At 46.4% G+C, this 20000-nt stretch overlaps 1 protein-coding gene across 1 annotated transcript in view; it reads right to left on the bottom strand.

Annotated features, from left to right (window-relative positions):
• gpc3 (glypican 3) overlaps window positions 1-20000 on the bottom strand; it is a 369037-nt gene that overhangs the window by 55599 nt on the left and 293438 nt on the right. The window contains exon 8 of the mRNA XM_063190031.1: window positions 7256-7475. Coding sequence (XP_063046101.1) covers window positions 7256-7475 — 220 coding nt within the window. The remainder of the gene's footprint in view (window positions 1-7255; window positions 7476-20000) is intronic.

The raw sequence follows: 20000 nt of genomic DNA, 5'->3' as shown, positions 1-20000 counted from the left end.
TCAAGGGGGAGGACGGCACGGAGCTGTCTGGAGATACACACGCGCACGCACGCACGCTCCAAGATGGAGGATGAGATGAAGGTGTCTGGAGATACTATACACACACGCTCGCACACATGCACGCACCCCAAGGTAGAGGATGGAATGGACCTGTCTGGAGAGAACACATTCTCTCTCTCTCTCTCTCTCTCTCTCTCTCTCTCTCTCTCTCTCTCTCTCTCTCTCTCTCTCTCTCTCTCTCTCGCTCTCTCTCTCTCCCCCCCTAAGGGGAGGATAAGATGAACCTCTGAGGAGAATAGATAGCAGGACAGGATGAGAGAAAACACACACACACACACACACACACACACACACACACACACACACACACACACACACACACACACACACACACACACACACACACATACACACACACACACACACACACACACACGAGACCAAATAACAGAACTACGAAAAATGATTTCCATATAAAGACTTGCTAGGTACAATGGCACTTAAGCACACACACACACACACACACACACACACACACACACACACACACACACACACACACACACACACACACACACACACACACACACACACACACACACACACACACACACACACACACACACACACACACACACACACACACACACACACACACACACACACACACACACGCCAAGGGGAGGACGGGTCTGTCTGAAGGCTTCTGAGCTTGTATCATTATCGGTATCTGACCGTGTACTGACCGTCTTCTGTAGAGCAGTATATTACCACACTGGCCAGCTGACACAAAAACCTTCCTCTTATCTTATCTAAAATTCATTTTGGAACAATTACAGAGAGAGGAATAAGCTGCGTCTTTGGGGTAATCACATGAAAAAGTTCAGGTGCTCACTCAAGAGAGAGGGTCAGAGGAACTCTGAAGTGAAATTAAAACTCCTTTATTTTTCCGCGGACGTCATGTCTTCATTTTGAAACAAGTTGAAACAAAGACAAATGTCGTGTTGAGATTACACATTTCCATACAGCAGGCAGACCTTGAAACTCTGCTTGAAACTCAATGCACAATAGATGCACAGGCTCATATGAGTGCATTCAGTGCCGGATAAAATAAACTGCCAGCGTCAGCGACTTCTTACTGTTTAATGCTGACCGGCCATTTTATTTTTCATGGGTTTTTTTTTTTTTTTTTAGATGCTTGACCTGGTGATTTCCTGCGCTGTTCCTCCTGTTTTCTCCGTACCTTGGCCCTGCCCTGCCTTGTAGCACTCATGCACTGACCACACCAGCTCTGCATAACCTCCTCGGCCTCATATTGTATGTGCTCCACATGCAGAATTCCATCAAAACAAAACAAAAGCTAAAAGAGCAAAGTGCACAAAAGGCAACGAGTATCTCTAATCTTAGTGCAATGAATGATGAAATGAAATGAAATGAATGAATACTAGCATTGTGATGTTCGTGAATGAATCGATTCTCCTAGAAGTGAACGATGGGAACCGAATCACAGCTGGGGGAGCCACCGGTTTTTTTTCCCGTTCATTTTTCATTTGTTTTAAGCATGTGACCTTCGACCTATTTTAAAACGCAGTATATATTTGGTTGTTTGGTCAGTGCTGGTCTTATCTCCTAGCCTTGCTTGGCTTTGTCATACCATGCTCTACCATACCAGTTAAACAAACAAATGACACAAATAAGACGCAACAGGCATCTCAAATCTGAAACTAAAATGCCAGAGTGGGAGACTAACTATTTAAAAACATGTTGGCTGTTTCCTCTTGCTGTCCATGTCTCCTAACCCTGACCCCAGCCCAGCCCAGCCCAGCTCAGGGCAGCATCAGCCTCACATGTGCACCTGGACCCACAGAATTCCATCAAAACTAAAACAAAACAATCCCCGAAAAACGCAACAATACAAGTGCAAGTACATTCTGTTCATTGCCGAATGAAAATAAATAAAAAATGCTTGTCAGCAGCTTTTAACTATTTAATGCTGACCGACCATATTTTTGTTCAGATGGGCTTAGGAGAGGCTTGGCCTCCGCTTTGGGCTTTCTTCTCTGTGTTGCTATCTCCTTGCTCTGCCCTGCCCTGTGGAGATGGGGTTTCTGGCTCTTTGACAGAATCTGGATTATAGAGGCTCATTCCTTTCAAAAGAGTCGTTCAAATAACTGCTTCTTCTAAACGGTTTTACATTTTTTATTCAGTGTTAAAAAGATAGCATTGTTGACTCCACCTCTTGGTCATTTTGTTCAAACAACTAATTGCCCTCCTCCTTCTGAAACTGTTCCTGTCGAGGGTGGCAGAGACTTGTGTTTTATCCCAAATTAAAGTACTTACATGAAGGTCACATGCTTAAAAAGAATGAAAAACGAGTGAAAAAAAACCCAGTAGAGTGGCTTCCACAGCTGTGATCCCGTTCCCATCGTTCACTTCAAGGAACTGTTCAAAAGAATCGATTTGTTCACTAACGTCACAACACTACTGCCGTGGCCCGTCCTGCTGTGCCATGCAATGTACAATGAATGGACTAAAAATACAAGTGTCAGCAAGTCTAACTACTCAAACTATAAAAAAGACAAACAACGCAAACTACACATCTCGATACCAGTACAAAATACAAGTATATTCAGTGGTGAGTGAACTAAAATGCCCAAGTCTGTGACTTCAACAATTCAAACCATATTTTGGTGGTTTGCTCTTGTGTGTCCGTATCTCCTGTAACCTTGCTCTTTCCTGTCTAGCCTCAGCTGCATATGTGCTGGATATGCAGAAATCCCATCAAAACATTTGAAAAAAAATCAAAAATCAAATTTAAAGCAATTTAATATATATTATACTGTATATAAATAAACAAATGATGCAAATGCAACAGGCATTTCAGTACAGCGGATGAACAAAAACACCCGAGTCAGCGACTTTCACTACAGTATTCAAACCATATTTTGGTCGTTTCCTCTGGCTGTTCCTACAGTATCCCCTAACCCTAACCCTAGCCTGCCCCGCCGTGTCGTGCCGTGCCCTACCCAGCCTCTGCTTAGCCTCCGCCTGAGCCCCACATGTGCTGGACATGCAGAATTCCTGTCCTAACCCCGCCAGTTCCCCCGAGGGCCAGAGCCCAGATCCCTGCCACAACAAGCGGCTCGACCCAGGCAGAAGCCAGGGAGACGGGGAGACCAGGGGCCAGGGCCGGCTGGCGGTGGGAAGACAACTCCCTTCTAGTCCCGGGTCCTGCCTGGGTCGGCCTGCACTGTTAGTACAGCTGGGGAGGCTTTGTCTGACCGGTATCGGTCTCCTCGCTCGCTCAAGGGCTGTGTGTGTGTGTGTGTGTGTGTGTGTGTGTGTGTGTGTGTGTGTGTGTGTGTGTGTGTGTGTGTGTGTGTGTGTGTGTGTGTGTGTGTGTGTGTGTGTATGTGTGTGTATTTATAGTGTGTGTGTGTGTGTGTGTGTGTGTGTGTGTGTGTGTGTGTGTGTGTGTGTGTGTGTATGTGTGTATTTAAGTTTGTGTGTGTGTGTGTGTGTGTGTGTGTGTGTGTGTGTGTGTCGGTGTGTCTGTGTGTTTGCGTATGCATTCAAGTTTGTGTGTATGTGTGTATTTAAGTTTGTGTGTGTGTGTGTGTGTGTGTGTGTGTGTGTGTGTGTGTGTGTGTGTGTGTGTGTGTGTGTGTGTGTGTGTGTGTGTGTGTGTGTGTGTGTGTGTGTATCTTTGGTGTGTGTGTGTGTATCTTTGGTGTGTGTGTGTCTGCATGTCTCTCACCCACACATACCCCTGCTCCTGCCTCACTACTGTTTTTCCTCCCCGTCCCCACTGTTTGGCTACATTTAACCCCCGCGCCCCCTCCCACACACACACCTCCCACTCACACACACACACACCACCCCTCACACCCCCGCTCGATTAGCCCTCCCGCCTCTCTCTCTCTCTCTCTCTCTCTCTCTCTCTCTCTCTCTCTCTCTCTTTTGTTGCCCTTCAAAGGCCTCCAAATCTCTCTTTTCCTCTTGTTTGGCCAGCCAGACAATGGCAGAGGTCGAAAGGTCACAGGTAGACCATTGGCTACCTGTAACCTGTTACCTGCTGTCAGGAGTGAGGTGGGTCAACAGGGTGTGTGTGTGGGGGGTAGAGAGAGAGAGAGAGAGAGAGAGAGAGAGAGAGAGAGAGAGAGAGAGAGAGAGAGAGAGAGAGAGAGAGAGAGAGAGAGAGATCGAGAGAGAGAGATCTTTTGAAACTTGAGAGGCAGGTAGACCGATAGACAGTGTCAGTGACAGTGACAGTGTCATGGATAGAGTGGCAGGTGAGTACTGACACAGGGGTTACAAACGATTCCAAAACCACATCCTCCTCATAGCAGACACATACATTAAAAAGACACACAAATTATATACATTAAAGAGTATATTTATGCATGTTCTTTTGCATATTGAAGTGTTTTAGCTTCAGCTTACAGTAGCAATGTGACTTTGAGATCACGCACACACTGTTAATGACTGATGTCGAGAAAACACTTTCAACTAAATATTTTTTATAATCACTTCAACTGTTAATTTACTTATGTGAAAATGTATTCTAAAAACATTTTTAAAAAGGAGCACCAGGAGGTATCAAGTCCTGCCTTAGAATTTGTTCCCTCACATTATTCAACCAGCTGTCTCGAATTAGCAGTCCTCTCAACATGTGATAAGACGCATGATAACAACGTAAGCGCTTAAACATGTTCATGTTTGTTGTGATCCGTGAAGAAAACATCAAATCTCCATTTTGGAGATTACCGACTGAAGAAAGAAACACCAGGCTGAAACATCTGTGTGCAGCGATTTTTAGAAGTTAGAAAAGTGAAACAAACACTGAGGAGAAGTGCTTATTTTATTTCTCTAAGCTTTTTGGGGGAATTTCGGAGAGATTAAGCACCCATTGACACCTGATTCCACGTTGATTCTTTTTGCGATTTAGTGCTTCCAGTTCAGTTAAACACACCTGAGATGACAAACGTTCTCAAAGCAATGGGAATGATTAGCTCAAAGCAGGGGCGGACTAAGATTCCATGAGCCCCTGGGCTGGACAACAAGAATGGCCCCCCTCTATGGGTATTGATATAGCAGAGAGAGTAGAGAGAGAGAGGTTCCATTGGCCCATTGTTTCCGGGTTCTATTATTGCAAGGGGGGGGGGGGGAGATCCCCCTTTAGGCAGACCTAGGCAGACCTAAGGACTGTTCTATTCAATGCTAGAAGTATTATGACACGCTCCTTTAGGCAGACCGGAACCTGGTCATGTTAGGTGCCCATAGCAACCTATTACATTGGCATATCTCTATATACTTAAAGAATCTCTGGCTATACACTAGTTTACAAAACGGTTCAGGACTTTAGGTCAGGTGTGAGCGTCTGTGTTGTTGGGGCTTTGTGGGGTTTGTCCCCCAAGAGAAATTGAAAATACAGTTGTTAAAAGGGTGATTTTAATGCAATATGAGAATGCAAATATAGTCTAGAGCTTCCGGAAGCCTTTGCCTCTTGGGCCCCTGGGCCTAGGCCCAGTAGGCCCGTGCAGTAATCTGTCCCTCGCTCAACGAGAACGATGTCTGTGAATGTTCTCATTTATTCTAGTCTTTAAAATAGTAACTGCATGCATGTCCCACCAACTGAGGCCAGGTGCAGGACAAAAGCATATCTATCAATAATATTATGATATGCATATCTATCATAATCAATCAAGTCTGCACACAGCAACTGCGACCGAGAGGTTTATTTAAGAAATAAAACCCATCCATCAATGTCTTCATCAGGCTTGATGGGTCGAAATGTTGTATGTCTTAAATAAAGCTTTTGGTCGGAATTGCAGTGCACAGCTGCAGTGTCCTGTCAATGCCATGATAGGATCCCCAATTTTTCAACCTTTCAATCTTTCACTATCTTCTCTTATTCAGTACACGTCTACTGTGACCTAGTTTAGTCAAAACGTTTATAACATTGCACAGAGAGAAACAGCATTGCTAAACCCAGCATGACTAAAGACACAATATGAAACACAATCACCCCTCCTTCCACACACACACACTAACACATGCACACAGACCACCACCACACCCCTTTTAGACAATCCAGATGGACCAAAACAGATACCAAACAAGTAAAGAGACAGAAAGGAAGAAAGAAAGAAAGAAAGAAAGAAAGAAAGAAAGAAAGAAAGAAAGAAAGAAAGAAAGAAAGAAAGAAAGAAAGAAAGAGACAGTGGTGGGTGGAGGAGAGCACTAGTTATTCCCTCCCTTCGATGCACCTGTCGGAAGTCAACAAGTGACCCTTTAACAATAGCCACTAGAACTGTGAGTGCTCATCACCGCTTTTAGACAACCATAACTAACCAGAACAAAGAAAGAACAAAACACAGATACTGATAGGAAAGGAAGGAAATGAAATCGTAGTGAAAGTGTTAAACACCCAAGCAAGGAAAAGAAAGATCTAAGCTCATCAAACCACACCCCTTTCAGACAAACATACTGTCCAAAGAAAGCCCAAAGAGAAAAGAAAGAAAGATGGAAAGAAAGACAGAAAGAAAGAAAGAAAGAAAGAAAGAAAGAAAGAAAGAAAGAAAGAAAGAAAGAAAGAAAGAAAGAAAGAAAGTAAGAAGTGATAATGTTGAAAGCCACCAACCAACCAGCAAGTTCTTGTAACCCACTAACCTGAGAAGATGCCTTTGATTTTGCCTTAAAGGAACAGTACACCATTTTTGGAAATTAACTCACTCACTCACACCATCCCTCAATTTAAATAATTGAATTTCATGCTTCTCCTATTGTTCCAGCTGTTCTTTGAGTCTGCCTTTAATAGTCACTCTTACAGTCAGTGCGTTAATGTGAACCCTATAATTAAGTGTCACCAAAGAAAAGACCTAAAGCCACTGATCAAGATGCCTTTGATTTTGCTTAATACACGTCTTAAAAGCCAAACTATTCCATACATAGAAATAAGGCATGTCTTAGAGAAGCGTGGTTCTGAACCTGTTTTTTTTTAGCAAACGCCCCTTGACCTCATCATAAGCCTATCAACGCCCCCCTTAACCTCATCATAAGCTTCCAAACGCCCCCTTGGTATTAAAAAATAAAATGGAATAATGCCCCCTTGTGGAAACTGAGTATCCCCCTTCTCGGCTGTATCCTTCTCAACGCCCCCCTCTGGCTCCCTAACACCGCCTGGGGGGCTATGGAGCACCCGTTGAGAAACACTGTGATCATAAAGTTTCACCAAAGAGCAAACTCCACTGACCTGAGAAGATGCGCAGCAGTTTGTGCTGTGGGGGCAGGCCGAGCCCTGAGGCGGCGGAGCAGTCGTCCTCGTCGTCCCCACAGTCCCCGCTGGACAGGCCCTCCGTGTCCCCCGCCGCACCCCCCACGCCATCCCCTTGCCCGTCACGATCGCGCCTCACGGCACCCCCTCCAGGACGCGCACGCCAACGCTTCTCTGACACTGTCACCATGCGCAGCAGCTGGGAGAAAGAGAAGATGGGAGAGAGGAGGGGGGGCAGGGTTAGAGGTAGACACTATAACACAAGGTAGTGATGGTGCTTGAACATTGAGGAAATGGAGAATCCCCCCCCCATTCCAAACAGCAAACATTTGTTTCCATAATATTGCTTACCGGTCATTTTAATTCAAAAGTCATAGCAAACCAATGTAAGTCAATACTGTTGCTAACCAATTTATTAATGTTTATATTATAGCCTATGTCATGAAAACATACCGTATATTCAAGGTTTTATTCACCCCCCCCCCGCCCCCTGCAGTACCTCCAAGACCCCTTAGTTTGGGAACCACTAGTTGCATGAAGCATGAAGACAAGATGTAATTGTTAAAAAAAGAATAGAAAATCTGAAACACAGAAAGAAAAAAAGACAGGGAGGTCTAGGTCTAGGGCTTTTCTCACATACAGGCACACTTCGGTTTCACTTTCCTCCAAAACACTCTACTAGAAAACCCCCTGACACTGTACTGTGTGGGGCCAAAGCATGACAGGCTGAGGGCTTTCCAGAAGTCCAGAAAGGACAGAGATGAAAGGACAAGGTTTCACAATTTAATGGGACCATGGTAACTACATGTACACGATGGGTCAGTTACAGAAAAGAACAAGAACTGGGAGGGACAGAAACGGAGAAAGAAAGAAAGAAAGAAAGAAAGAAAGAAAGAAAGAAAGAAAGAAAGAAAGAAAGAAAGAAAGAGGAAATATACTGCTACATTGCACTTTAATTTTCCTTCCTTCTCCTGTGTTATGCCAGCGCGTGACAGGGGTGAGGACTTTCCAGATGTTCCCCCGGTGACCTGGCTGGGAACTATGCAGACTAGAGAACTTCACCCTCAAGTGCTTTCATATTTACTTTTTTATATCCTGGGAATGTGGTTTTGTCATAATATTTGAAATGCTAACAGCATACACCTAAATATACCTACTTTTGTGTCTCTGTAAAAGGTCACTGTATTTTTCAGGGAAGCCGACAAGAGGGGCACAAAGGGGTCAGTTGTCCCGGGCCCAGGGAGAGGGGGGGCCCAAAATTGGTTCCTCATTACATTGTATATCTTGGATGAGGGGGGGAGGGGGGGGTGGGGGGGAGGGGGGGGGGGGGGTTGGGGGGGGGGGGGGGGGGGGGGGGTGGGGGTTGGGGCTCCCAGATGACTTTGTCCTGGGCCCAGCGAATGCTGTCAGCAGCCCTGGTATTTTCTTTTCTGCTCGTCTCCTCCCAGACACAGCCGTTGTGTTTACATGGCGACGCTGGAATGCTCTTAGAAGACGTCCTCAGAGTAAAACAAAGATTCTAGAACCCAGCGCAGCACTCTAGAATTTTCGAGAGTAAACTGCGGACTGTTGAAATAAGAAAGCCTATTTTCTCCCTCTCATCCCACCCCAAAGCCCTGCCACTCAAGCCAAGCGAGTAACGCTATCCAGAACAAACATCATATTTCTGCACATGCACATACAGTTACTGGGGTTGGGATGATGGCAGCGCAATATTTGTTTAGAGGAGATGCTCTGTGTAATTTATTGGCTAAGACAGATTGCGTGGAGCCCTTGGAGAGCACTGTGCACTGTGTTCTGTTGTTGTTGGCACGTACAGACACGCATACGCATACGCATACACTTTCACACACACATGCGCACAAGCGCACACACGCACCCTCCTGTGGTGGCTGTGTCCATACCACTTGGGAGATGAGGAAAACATGAAACAAATAGCCTGCCTGATTTACACACACACACACACACACACACACACACACACACACACACACACACACACACACACACACACACACACACACACACACACACACACACACACACACACACACACACACACACAGAGACGAATGCACACACACACACACACACACACACACACAGACAAATGCACACACACACACACACACACACACACACACACACACACACACACACACACACACACACACACACACACACACACACACACACACACACACACACACACACACACACACACACACGCAGAGACAACATACACACACACACACAGACAACACACACACACACACACACACACACACACACACACACACACACACACACACACACACACACACACACACACACACACACACACACACACACACACAGACAAACACACACACACACAGACACACGCACGCACCCGCAGGGGCCCGCACACACACACATGCGTACAAGGTAACGCACATGAAACAAATAGCCAGGACTGCTTTCACGTCGTAATCAAATTTCGCTCCGAAGATCTTAATTTTATTTCATTACAACACGGACTTGCCAGCTGCGGTCCGACTCCTCTGCTCCATAAACGAAAGCGAACGGACGAATATTATAAATGAATCATATTTTATGTACGCTATCCAGCCACGGATCAAATATCTAGCAGATGGTGGATATGGGTGAGGCGATCTGTACACAGGATCCACTCAGCACTAATGAGTAAACTTGATCATGCTCCAACTATGTCATTTGAAAGAGCGAAAACTATCTTTTGAATGCGGGCCGGCTGGGAATTTAAAAAAAAGAAGAAAAGAATCCTCTTCCTCTTCCTCTTCCTCCTCCTCCTCCTCCTCCTCGCGAATAAAAGTTAAATGTTTGCAGACAGACTGGGCTTTGTATTTTTTTTTAAAAAAAAGATGACAACAGATCCGGTCTAAGGTAACGGATATGTGTACGTGCATACAGCATGTAGGCCTACCAAAGGTCATCCTTTACTTTTCCCTGGCACAGAAAGAGAGAGAGAGAGAAAGAGAGAGAGAGAGAGAGAGAGAGAGAGAGAGAGAGAGAGAGAGAGAGAGAGAGAGAGAAAGAGAGAGAGAGAGAGAGAGAGAGAGAAGTTGAACGAGATACAGGTATATAGAAAGAAAAACAGAGAGAGAGAAAGCTCTTTCATCTGTCCCTTTATTTCATTTTTATCTTTCTCTTCTCCTCTCTCTCTCTCTCTCTCTCTCTCTCTTTTATTTTATTTTATTGATTTCCTTCCTATGTGCAGACTCAGGCATGTACTTGTTGTTTTTTTTGTTGTTGTTGTCTACAGCTGAAAATTGGGTTCAGATGCTTTTCACTTTAGTCGGCTGCTCTCTCTCTCTCTCTCTCTCTCTCTCTCTCTCTCTCTCTCTCTCTCTCTCTCTCTCTGTCTCTCTCTTGCTTTCTTCCTCTCTCCGTCTTGCTCTATCTTCTCTCTCTCTTTTTATTTCTCTCTCCACAACCACAATAGAGGAACATGCAAGCCCAGTGCTCAGACAGAGATCACCCGCCCGAGAAGAGAGAGAGAGAGAGAGAGAGAGAGAGAGAGAGAGAGAGAGAGAGAGAGAGAGAGAGAGAGAGAGAGAGAGAGAGAGAGAGAGAGAGAGAGAGAGAGAGAGATGGTAGGAGGAGCCAAAGATGGAACAATGAAGAATGTGAACGAAGGAGAAGAAGAAATGAGACTGAGAGAGATAAAGAGATTGAGAGTGTGTGAGAGAGAGAGAGAGAGAGAGAGAGAGAGAGAGAGAGAGAGAGAGAGAGAGAGAGAAAGAGAGAGAGAAAAAAAATCTGAGAAAGAAAGCGCAGACATGATGATAAACCTGTGAAACGGTTACATCACTTACCCAACACAAACATGGGCCTCTATGACCCTCTGTCTGGTCTAAAAGCCGCCTCTACTGGGAGTCTTTAGGACTCAGGCTTACAACCAGACACACTGCTGGAACCAACAAACACACACACACACACACACACACACACACACACACACACACACACACACACACACACACACACACACACACACACACACACACACACACACATTCACTCCCTGTCCCATATCTCTCCATCCCTCTCTTTCTCTGTCTCTTTGTCTCTCTCCCTCCCTCTCTTTCTCCCTCCCTCCCTGACACTCTCTCCTTTTGTCTCTCTGCCTGTCTCTTCCCTTCCTTCCCTCACTCTCTTACCCCCTCTCGATCTCTTCCTGTCCATCTCTTCCGGTCCATCTCTCTCTCTCTCTCCCTTTCTCTCTCTCTCTCTCTCGCTCCTGCCCATCCCATGATCTGTGTCTTTCTCTAGCTGTCCCAGGCCTCTCATTCATCCTCATATGGGCTTCAGGGAAACATGGCGGCGGTGTGGCATCATGGCTCCAAACTGTCATCTCACTACTGGGTGGCTCATCAGTGGCTGCCAAGACTCTTCAGTGGATGCCACCAGCACACATGCACATGAATGCACACACACACACATGCACACACACACACACACACACACACGCACGCACGCACGCACGCACGCACGCACGCACGCACGCACGCACGCACGCACGCACGCACGCACGCACGCACGCACGCACGCACACACAAACCCACGCACATACACACACTTACTGTAGCATTGGCGACAAGCAGGCATAATGGCTTCAAATCATACAGAAACCATCTGCCTGGCAGGAAGCATATGGAAAGATGCCATGATGACTCCTTCACAAAGTTACATCACATTACATTTAGAAGACACTCTCTGTCCACAGCCACTTACAAAGAGGACATACAACACAAGTGTAGAGTGTGGGTGTGCGACTAATGTAGAACAAACCAAGTGGAAGCCCAGCTGGGAAACTCCCATTAGCCTTGATCTCATTAGCCGCGCTTCAGCGGCCCGGGGCCGCCCGGGGCTCAGGAGAGTGGCCGGCTCGGAGCTGCCGGCCCCGGGCCATTTTTTGCCTGATCGGACTCATAGCCGACCCCAGGCACATTCAGGTACACGCCTTGTTTGTGAAACGTCAGTCGGGCACAGCCCACTTTCGCCCCGCATCAGCATATAGATAGTATTATGTGTGTAGTGTTTGCCAGTAGTCTAGGCTATGCTCGTAAACATGGCTGAATGCTAGTTGAATGCTGAATGCTAGCAGGCTAGGTTTGGAATTAAGTAGGTAACTGACCCGGCGAACTGATTAGCATAACGTCGCTAACCAAACCCCGGACACTGGTCGACTGACACAAAGTCAAGAGCTGTACAACAAGAGTACAAGCCGTGCCCGCTGTGTTGTTGAGCATGCCTTTGGGCGGTTAAAAGGAAGATGGAGGTGTCTGGGCAAAAAAAATGAATGCAGTGTCACAGTTGTTGAGGACATGGTGCTGGCTTGCTGTACACTGCACAATCTTTGCGAGCAAAACCTGGACGCATTCCTTGCAGAGTGGGACGTTCCGTCACAACTTGCTCAACCTCTCCGCGTGGCAGAGGAAGGGGAAAATGCCGACGCTGGAGCTGTCGTAAGACGTGCATTGGAACAGTGGTTCGCTGAACAGCAGTAGCCTAAAGCTTAGCTGCTATGGAAACAGCAGATTGATGGGCAACACAAAATGAACGTCCTCTTCGTTAGCGACAGGTGTTTTTCTGACCTTATGTGTGTTTGATGTTGCCTATGTTGGCGTGCTTAGCCACCGTTATGACCTTTGTGCCTACAAATAAAGGAACGAATGTATCGAAGACACGTCTCTGTCCTTTCTATCCGAACATGTGGATTTGATAGTTGTCTGCTGGGTAGACAAATGTCTTCCCAAATAGCCTACAGCAGGCATAACCTCCCAGTAGGATGATGGGAATACAGGTTATTTATTTCATGTCCACTTTGTCCAGCACATGAAGCCTTTTTTAAATAAGCTGTGACGCAAACAGTAATCTCAAACGTATGCACAAGCGCGCACAACGACATACCCCCCCTGCCAATGGTACTTTTATAGGTTGACCCCGCCTCCGAGCCTCGTTGGTGCTTGATGGCCCATCGAATTCGACGGGCTAGGAAAAGCGGCCCTAAGCCCCACAACCTGGCCCGGTGGCCATCTTTAGCACCTAGCCCCCTTTTGATGAGATCACCGTCAGCCCCCTTTTGTCCGGGCCAGCCCGGGGCTGGCCCTGCAATGAGACTGAGGCCATTGTCATTGCGACACAGCACTCCACAGCACACAGCGCTCACTGCCCACAACAAAATTGCATTTATGCCTCACCCGTGCAAGGGGGCAGCCCCAAACGGTGCTCGGGGGTACCTCATGGAGGAGGATGGGAGAGAGCACTGGTTAATTACTCCCCCCACCAACCTGGCGGGTCAGGAGTCTAACTGGCAACCTTTGGGCTACAAGTCTGTCACCCTGACTGCTTACCCATGACTGCCCAAAGTGCAGAAATATGGAAATTGGAGTGGAGGACGCACTGAAGCAGAATAATATAAGTGCACATGGGTTATAGAGGGTTACAGATGAGTGGATTACAATTGTTTTCCAGGCACGTTCTCCCTGCATGGAATTAAAGGAAAGGAAGGTATGCCTATGGGAAGCACTCATGATTATTTCAGGAAGCAAATGGTATGGTTGTGAAACAACCATCTAGGCTCGTTCAGGAAGTGAAGCTAAAGAATGCCTATGGCGAATAGCCATGGTTCCTCCAGGAAGCAAATATATGATTATGGAGGGTAGCAAGGCACCTCAGGAAGCCAGTGGAGAAGGGGGTAGTCAGTGCACAAATACTACACATTTTCCAGTGCTAATTCAACACTTAGACAGTGCTGTTGGGCAACCTGGATTCAGAAGCTACAATCTAGTTCCACATATTTCAAATGACCTGGTTTGCCTGTCCAGTTAGGTAATCACTTGGTTGAGTTGGACAGGGAAATCCTGGTCATTTGGAACATGTGGCACTGGATTTCAGGATTCTTCTGAATTCAGGTTGCCGAGCACTGCTTAGAGAATATAGGACCAACTTGAATTGCTAAATGCAACAATTACTGTCATATGGTCATTTGGAATATGTGGCACTGGATTTCAGGTTGTGGATCCAGGTTGCCAAACACAGCTTAGAGAGTATACTGTAGGACTGTATAGGCCAACTTGAAGTGTTAAATTAACATGAGCATTTACTGTGTTGCAAAGCAAATGTATGCTTATGGAGGGTTGCCAGATTCTACAGTATGGAAGCAAAAGAAAGGCGTGCCTATGGGGAGCAAACATGTGCCTGTGGAAAGAGTACTTGAGCAGGATGCCTCACAAGGTAAATGTATACTGTACGCCTATGGAGAGTAAAATACATAATAATGGTCAAATAAAACACTTTAAAATATTTTATTTGTTACTAGGCAGTATCCAGCTTCTTCCAGGAAGTGAATGTACAGAAGGCCTACTGTAGAGAATAGCAATGACTCCTACAGGATGTCAACTGGACACTAGCCGATCTCTTCAGAACGCAAAAGACAGTCTATGCCTATGGGAAACATAGAGGCAGAAACTTTACTTTCAGGAGGCAAAATGTACAGCAAGCCTATAGTATGGAGGACGAGAATAGCAATGACTCCCTCAAGAAGTAAATGTATGCATGTGGATGGCAGCAAACGTATGCATGTGGGTAGTATCTCTTTAGTAAGCAGAGTAAAGGTTTGCCTGTGGGGAAACATACGTAAAGCCAGAGCCATTCGCTCGCTCGCACGACATGAAGTAAAACAAAAAAAAGTGAGTGAACAATTTAGCAGTCTGGTCCAGGGAGGGGAGAGAGAGAGAGAGAGAGAGAGAGAGAGAGAGAGAGAGAGAGAGGGCAGTTGAGCAGTCTGGTCCAGAGGTCCTGGCGGAGCTAACAGGAGGGAACAGCAGCGGCTCCCAAACACTGCCACCTGGTGAAATGATCATAGGTGCAACACACACACACGCACACACACGTGCACGCGCACACGCACACGCACACGCACACGCGCATACACACACACACGCACACACACACACAAACCTCAACTCGCTCACTGTCCTGGGCCGATACCCCCCCCACACACACACACGCGCACACACACACACACCGCTTTCTGGAGAGCCTCCGATCGTTTTTCCTCCTCCTTCTACTCCCCCTTCTCTTCCTCCTCCCTCTCATGGTGATCCCTCTCTACCTCTCTCTCTCTCTGAATTTCTCCCCTTTTCTCTCTTCTCTCTCTCTCTCTCTCTGAATTTCTATCCTTTTTATCTCTATCCCTTACTTTCATCTCTTTCTCTCTCTATGACTCTGTGCGGAATGGACTTTTAATTCAGTGGACTCTGGGCTTGTACGTTGTGTACACTGTGTGTGTTTGTGTGTGTGTATGGGGGTATATTTTTTTCTCGTTCGTTTTTTTTTTCCGAGAGACGTGTTTGTGCACGCCGCCTCACGCCAGACGCTGTAGATTTACTGAGGCCTTTGGCATTCCTTCCTGGCCATGGTTGCCTAGCAACCAGGGGGTTGGGGGGTTGGGGGGGGAGACAGGCCGTCCCCACAAATACATTAAAAAAACTCAGAAAAGCAAACAGTCGTAAAGAGGGCTGTGGTCCAGGGGCAGGACTTTAGAACAGAAATGTCCCTTTCTTAAACACAGGTAAGGAAAGAAGGGGAGAGGGCAGTGGGAGAGGGAGGAGAGAGAAATAGCGTGACATAGAGAGAGAGAGAGAGAGAGAGAGAGAGAGAGAGAGAGAGAGAGAGAGAGAGAGAGAGAGAGGGAGAGAGAGGAGAGAGAGAGAGAGAGAGAGAGAGAGAGAGAGAGAGAGAGCGAGGGAGAGAGAGAGAGAGAGAGAGAGAGAGAGAGAGAGAGAGAGCAATGACTGCCCCCTTGACTGGAATGGGGTGTGTTGACAGTAGGGTATACTGAAGAGAGGCTCGCCACCTGCTAAGAAACACACACTCACACACAAACACACAGACGCACGCAGGCACGCACATACACATACTCACGGACGCGCGCACACACGCACACACACATGTAAGCACTCCTTTAAACCACACACACACACACACACACACACACACACACACACACACACACACACACACACACACACACACACACACACACACACACACACACACACACACACACACACATACCCACCGAAATCACCGCTCATAAAAATCATACACACACAACAGCCCACACAAACAGCAGATGGAAAAGGAGACACACACACACACACACACACACACACACACACACACACACACACACACACACACACACACACACACACAAACACACACACACACACACACACACACACACACACACACACACACACACACACACACACACACACACACACACACACACACACACATTGTATTTTTAGGTTGGGAAAATTGGTTCCAAACTTCCTCATGTCAGTCTCCTCTCTTTCATGTTCTCTCCCTCCACTGGTCTCTTTTATCCCCCTTTTTATTTTCAATATCTCTATCTGTCTTTCTTTTTCTATCCCCCTCTATCATTGGGATTGATACAATGAACGAGTATCAAATTTCTCTCCTTTTTCTCTCTCCTTTTTCTCTCACACTTTTAGTGTCTTTATCACTCTCTACTCTCTCATTCTACTGTATGTCTCTCTCTCTCATCCTCTTTCTAGCGCTTCTCTACTTTTACACACACTCTACTTACACACACACACACACACACACACACACACACACACACACACACACACACACACACACACACACACACAAACAGTCTCTCTCTCTCTCTCTCTCTCTCTCTCTCTCTCTCTCTCTCCGTCCCTCCCTCTTCATTGGTTTTGACAACAAAAGGGAAAGCAATCGTCTCCAGGAACACGCCGGCACTGTGGAGCAACAGAACATGCAATCAGTGCATGTGTGTGTGTGTGTGTGTGTGTGTGTGTGTGTGTGTGTGTGTGTGTGTGTGTGTGTGTGTGTGTGTGTGTGTGTGTGTGTGTGTGTGTGTGTGTGTGTGTGTGTGTGTGTGTGTCCCAGGGCCTTAGCCCCCCAACACAACACCCCCACGCCTCTCTCCAACAAAGCAGAAGTCACGGACAGACACGGTTGTGTATGTGTGTGTGTGTGCATGTAACATTCCCAAACACACACAGGCCAACATGTGGTATGTAGCTCAGTATAGTCCTGGACACTGCGAAAGGAGAATACCAATACCAGGGATGTGTGTGTGTGTGTGTGTGTGTGTGTGTGTGTGTGTGTGTGTGTGTGTGTGTGTGTGTGTGTGTGTGTGTGTGTGTGTGTGTGTTGTGTGTGTGTGTGTGTGTGTGTGTGTGTGTGTGTGTGTGTGTGTGTGTCTGTCTGTGTGTGTGTGTGTGTGTGTGTGTGTGTGTGTGTGTGTGTGTGTGTGTGTGTGTGTGTGTGTGTGTGTGTGTGTGTATGATATATATTACTTGACATTTAGCTGACATTTTTCTATCCAAAGAGACTTACAGGGTATTGGTTAAAGTCTCTGGAGCAATGTAGGGTTAGGTGCCTCAGCCATAGAGTGAGATAGGGAGTGGAAGGGTGGAATTCGAACCTGCAACCACTTTGCCACGGCTGCCCCCCGGCTGTGTTGAGTGAATGGAGTGTTCCGTGAGAAGTAGGGGACCATGTTTTAGGACCATTGGCTGAACCTGTTGCTCCCACTCTCACTATATTATAAAAATAAATACATAAAATACCCAAATGTTGAATGAACACTATACAATTGGCTGTGTGCTAGTACTGGTACTAGGACTGCTGTCCTGAACTCTTGCTCTGGGTAACAGGCCCCAGGGAGGCTGCGGCTGTCTGTCTGCTGGCCACCATCAAGGCCAAGCTGACCAGGCCATGACCAGCGCACGGCCACACTGAGAGTGGCCATTTCTGTTTGGACAAGGGCCCAAGAGACAGTCTTACTTTGTTTTTCCTTTCTGTTTTTGTTTCTTGGCCCGTGTAGGCTGTCTGGCGAACAGGTCCCGAGGCACTGCCCTGCTCTCTGCCCTGGGTCCAGTTGGCCGCGGGCTGGATCGCTAACCGTTTGCAACAAAGCTCGAGCTGCTGTCGTGAACTCACCCTCTGGGGCAGGGCTCCCGAAAGAGCCCCAGAGATGCAGGGGTGGTGGCCAGTGTTGCCAGATTGGGCGGCTTCTCGTCCCATTGGGCTACTTAGGATGACTGTCTGCAGGTACAACAGGGTATTGGGCAGGTTTTTCTGCAGATTTATGGCCAAAGAAATCAACAGAATTTAGTTCAAATTGGGCTTGATTTAGGCCCAATCTCAATTCACCCCTTGGCCCTACCCCTTACCCCTCCCTCTCCGTTTTGTGTAGGGGTAGGGGTATCCCAATAGTTAACCTCTTAACGCAGAAGGGGATTTTATGGAATTCTGAGGCGTTTTGTTGATACTGCATTCAGCAATAATTGTATCAAGTTTTATTAACAGTTGAGAGGTCGATGACGGCTTAAATGAAAGAAGACAAAATGGCCAAAACAACCATTCACCCCTAGTCGTTCATTTGCGTCATAAAATGTCAATTTCAGATGGTCAAGTGAAGAGAAAATGTAAAAAAATATAGGGTTTTTTTTGCATTTTTTTGTTTGTCTGTGAAGGCAAGTCTGAAAAGTGATGGGATAAGAAAAAACTTTACATGATCGAATTCCACATGGTCTTGGGAAGTAAAATCCAAAGTTACAAGTACATACGTTGAACTAAACCGGTGCTGTGCATGCCTATGTATAGGGTGCAATTGCCCTTCCAAATGCGCCAAAATGTCAAAAAAGCTCGTCACGTTTAAACGAATGCTACAGACAAAATATGGAAATTTTGCGGATTTGTATGGCTTGACATTGTGTAAATACATGTTAAACATCTTATTACGTTTGAATTTCGGTGCCAATGTAATGTATATGGCTGATATAAGGTCATAGGACTAAACTGCCCAAATCGCTAAAAATGTCAGCGTGCCATGCCCATAAATAACCAATGGATGGCAGTACAACACTAGAAATGTCCTCCAGCTGTCGGCCTTGGTCACCTTTCCACTCTTGATTTGGCGAGGATCATGGGATACCTTTCCAGTAATCACCCAGGCGTTTGTTTACGCCGCGGGCCTTTAGGAGCTAGTGCTACATTGTGCGTCGCAGGCAGTGTGATACACAGCTACAAGCACAATCGATGGACCAACTAGCACAATGTACAGCTTCAAATGGCAACCAAGCGGTATACTAATACTTTCAACGGACATGAATCGCGGTGCGGTTCACTACTGCTGCATCATAACATGATTAGCATGGCTAGCATGGGAAACCCCTATATCATTCATTCGTGACGCATGGTATTGCGCCTACTGCCTACAAGCACACCGATTGACTAACCAAGGCAAATGACCACGCATATTGTTCATCAAACAGTATAGTTTTAGCCTGGCAATGTCTCCATGGTATAGTTTAACCCTGATTGAGATATCAGCAAGTTATATTTGGGTACGTGTATCGATGTCTCCGCACAGGAAGACGGCACTTGGTGTAATGTTCGTGCTCTCTTTGGAAAATAGTCAGTTTATGACAAAAAATGACCATTTGGTGTCATAGAGAACTTCTTCACGAGTTTCCCCGTGTATGACATTATGCCCAAAGTCGTTTGGATCGACGAGAAACACGCGGAGAAGCATCATAATGGATTTGCATCCAGAAAAAAATATTTTTTTCATTACAAATGGATTAAGGATTTTACCTGTTTTCCTGGACATTTCGAGACAACC

This window comes from Engraulis encrasicolus, chromosome 23, assembly GCF_034702125.1.
Source record: "Engraulis encrasicolus isolate BLACKSEA-1 chromosome 23, IST_EnEncr_1.0, whole genome shotgun sequence".
Classification (NCBI taxonomy): Eukaryota; Metazoa; Chordata; class Actinopteri; order Clupeiformes; family Engraulidae; genus Engraulis; species Engraulis encrasicolus.
The sequence above is the reverse complement of the archived record's forward strand: the minus strand, read 5'-3'. Positions and strand labels throughout refer to the sequence as shown.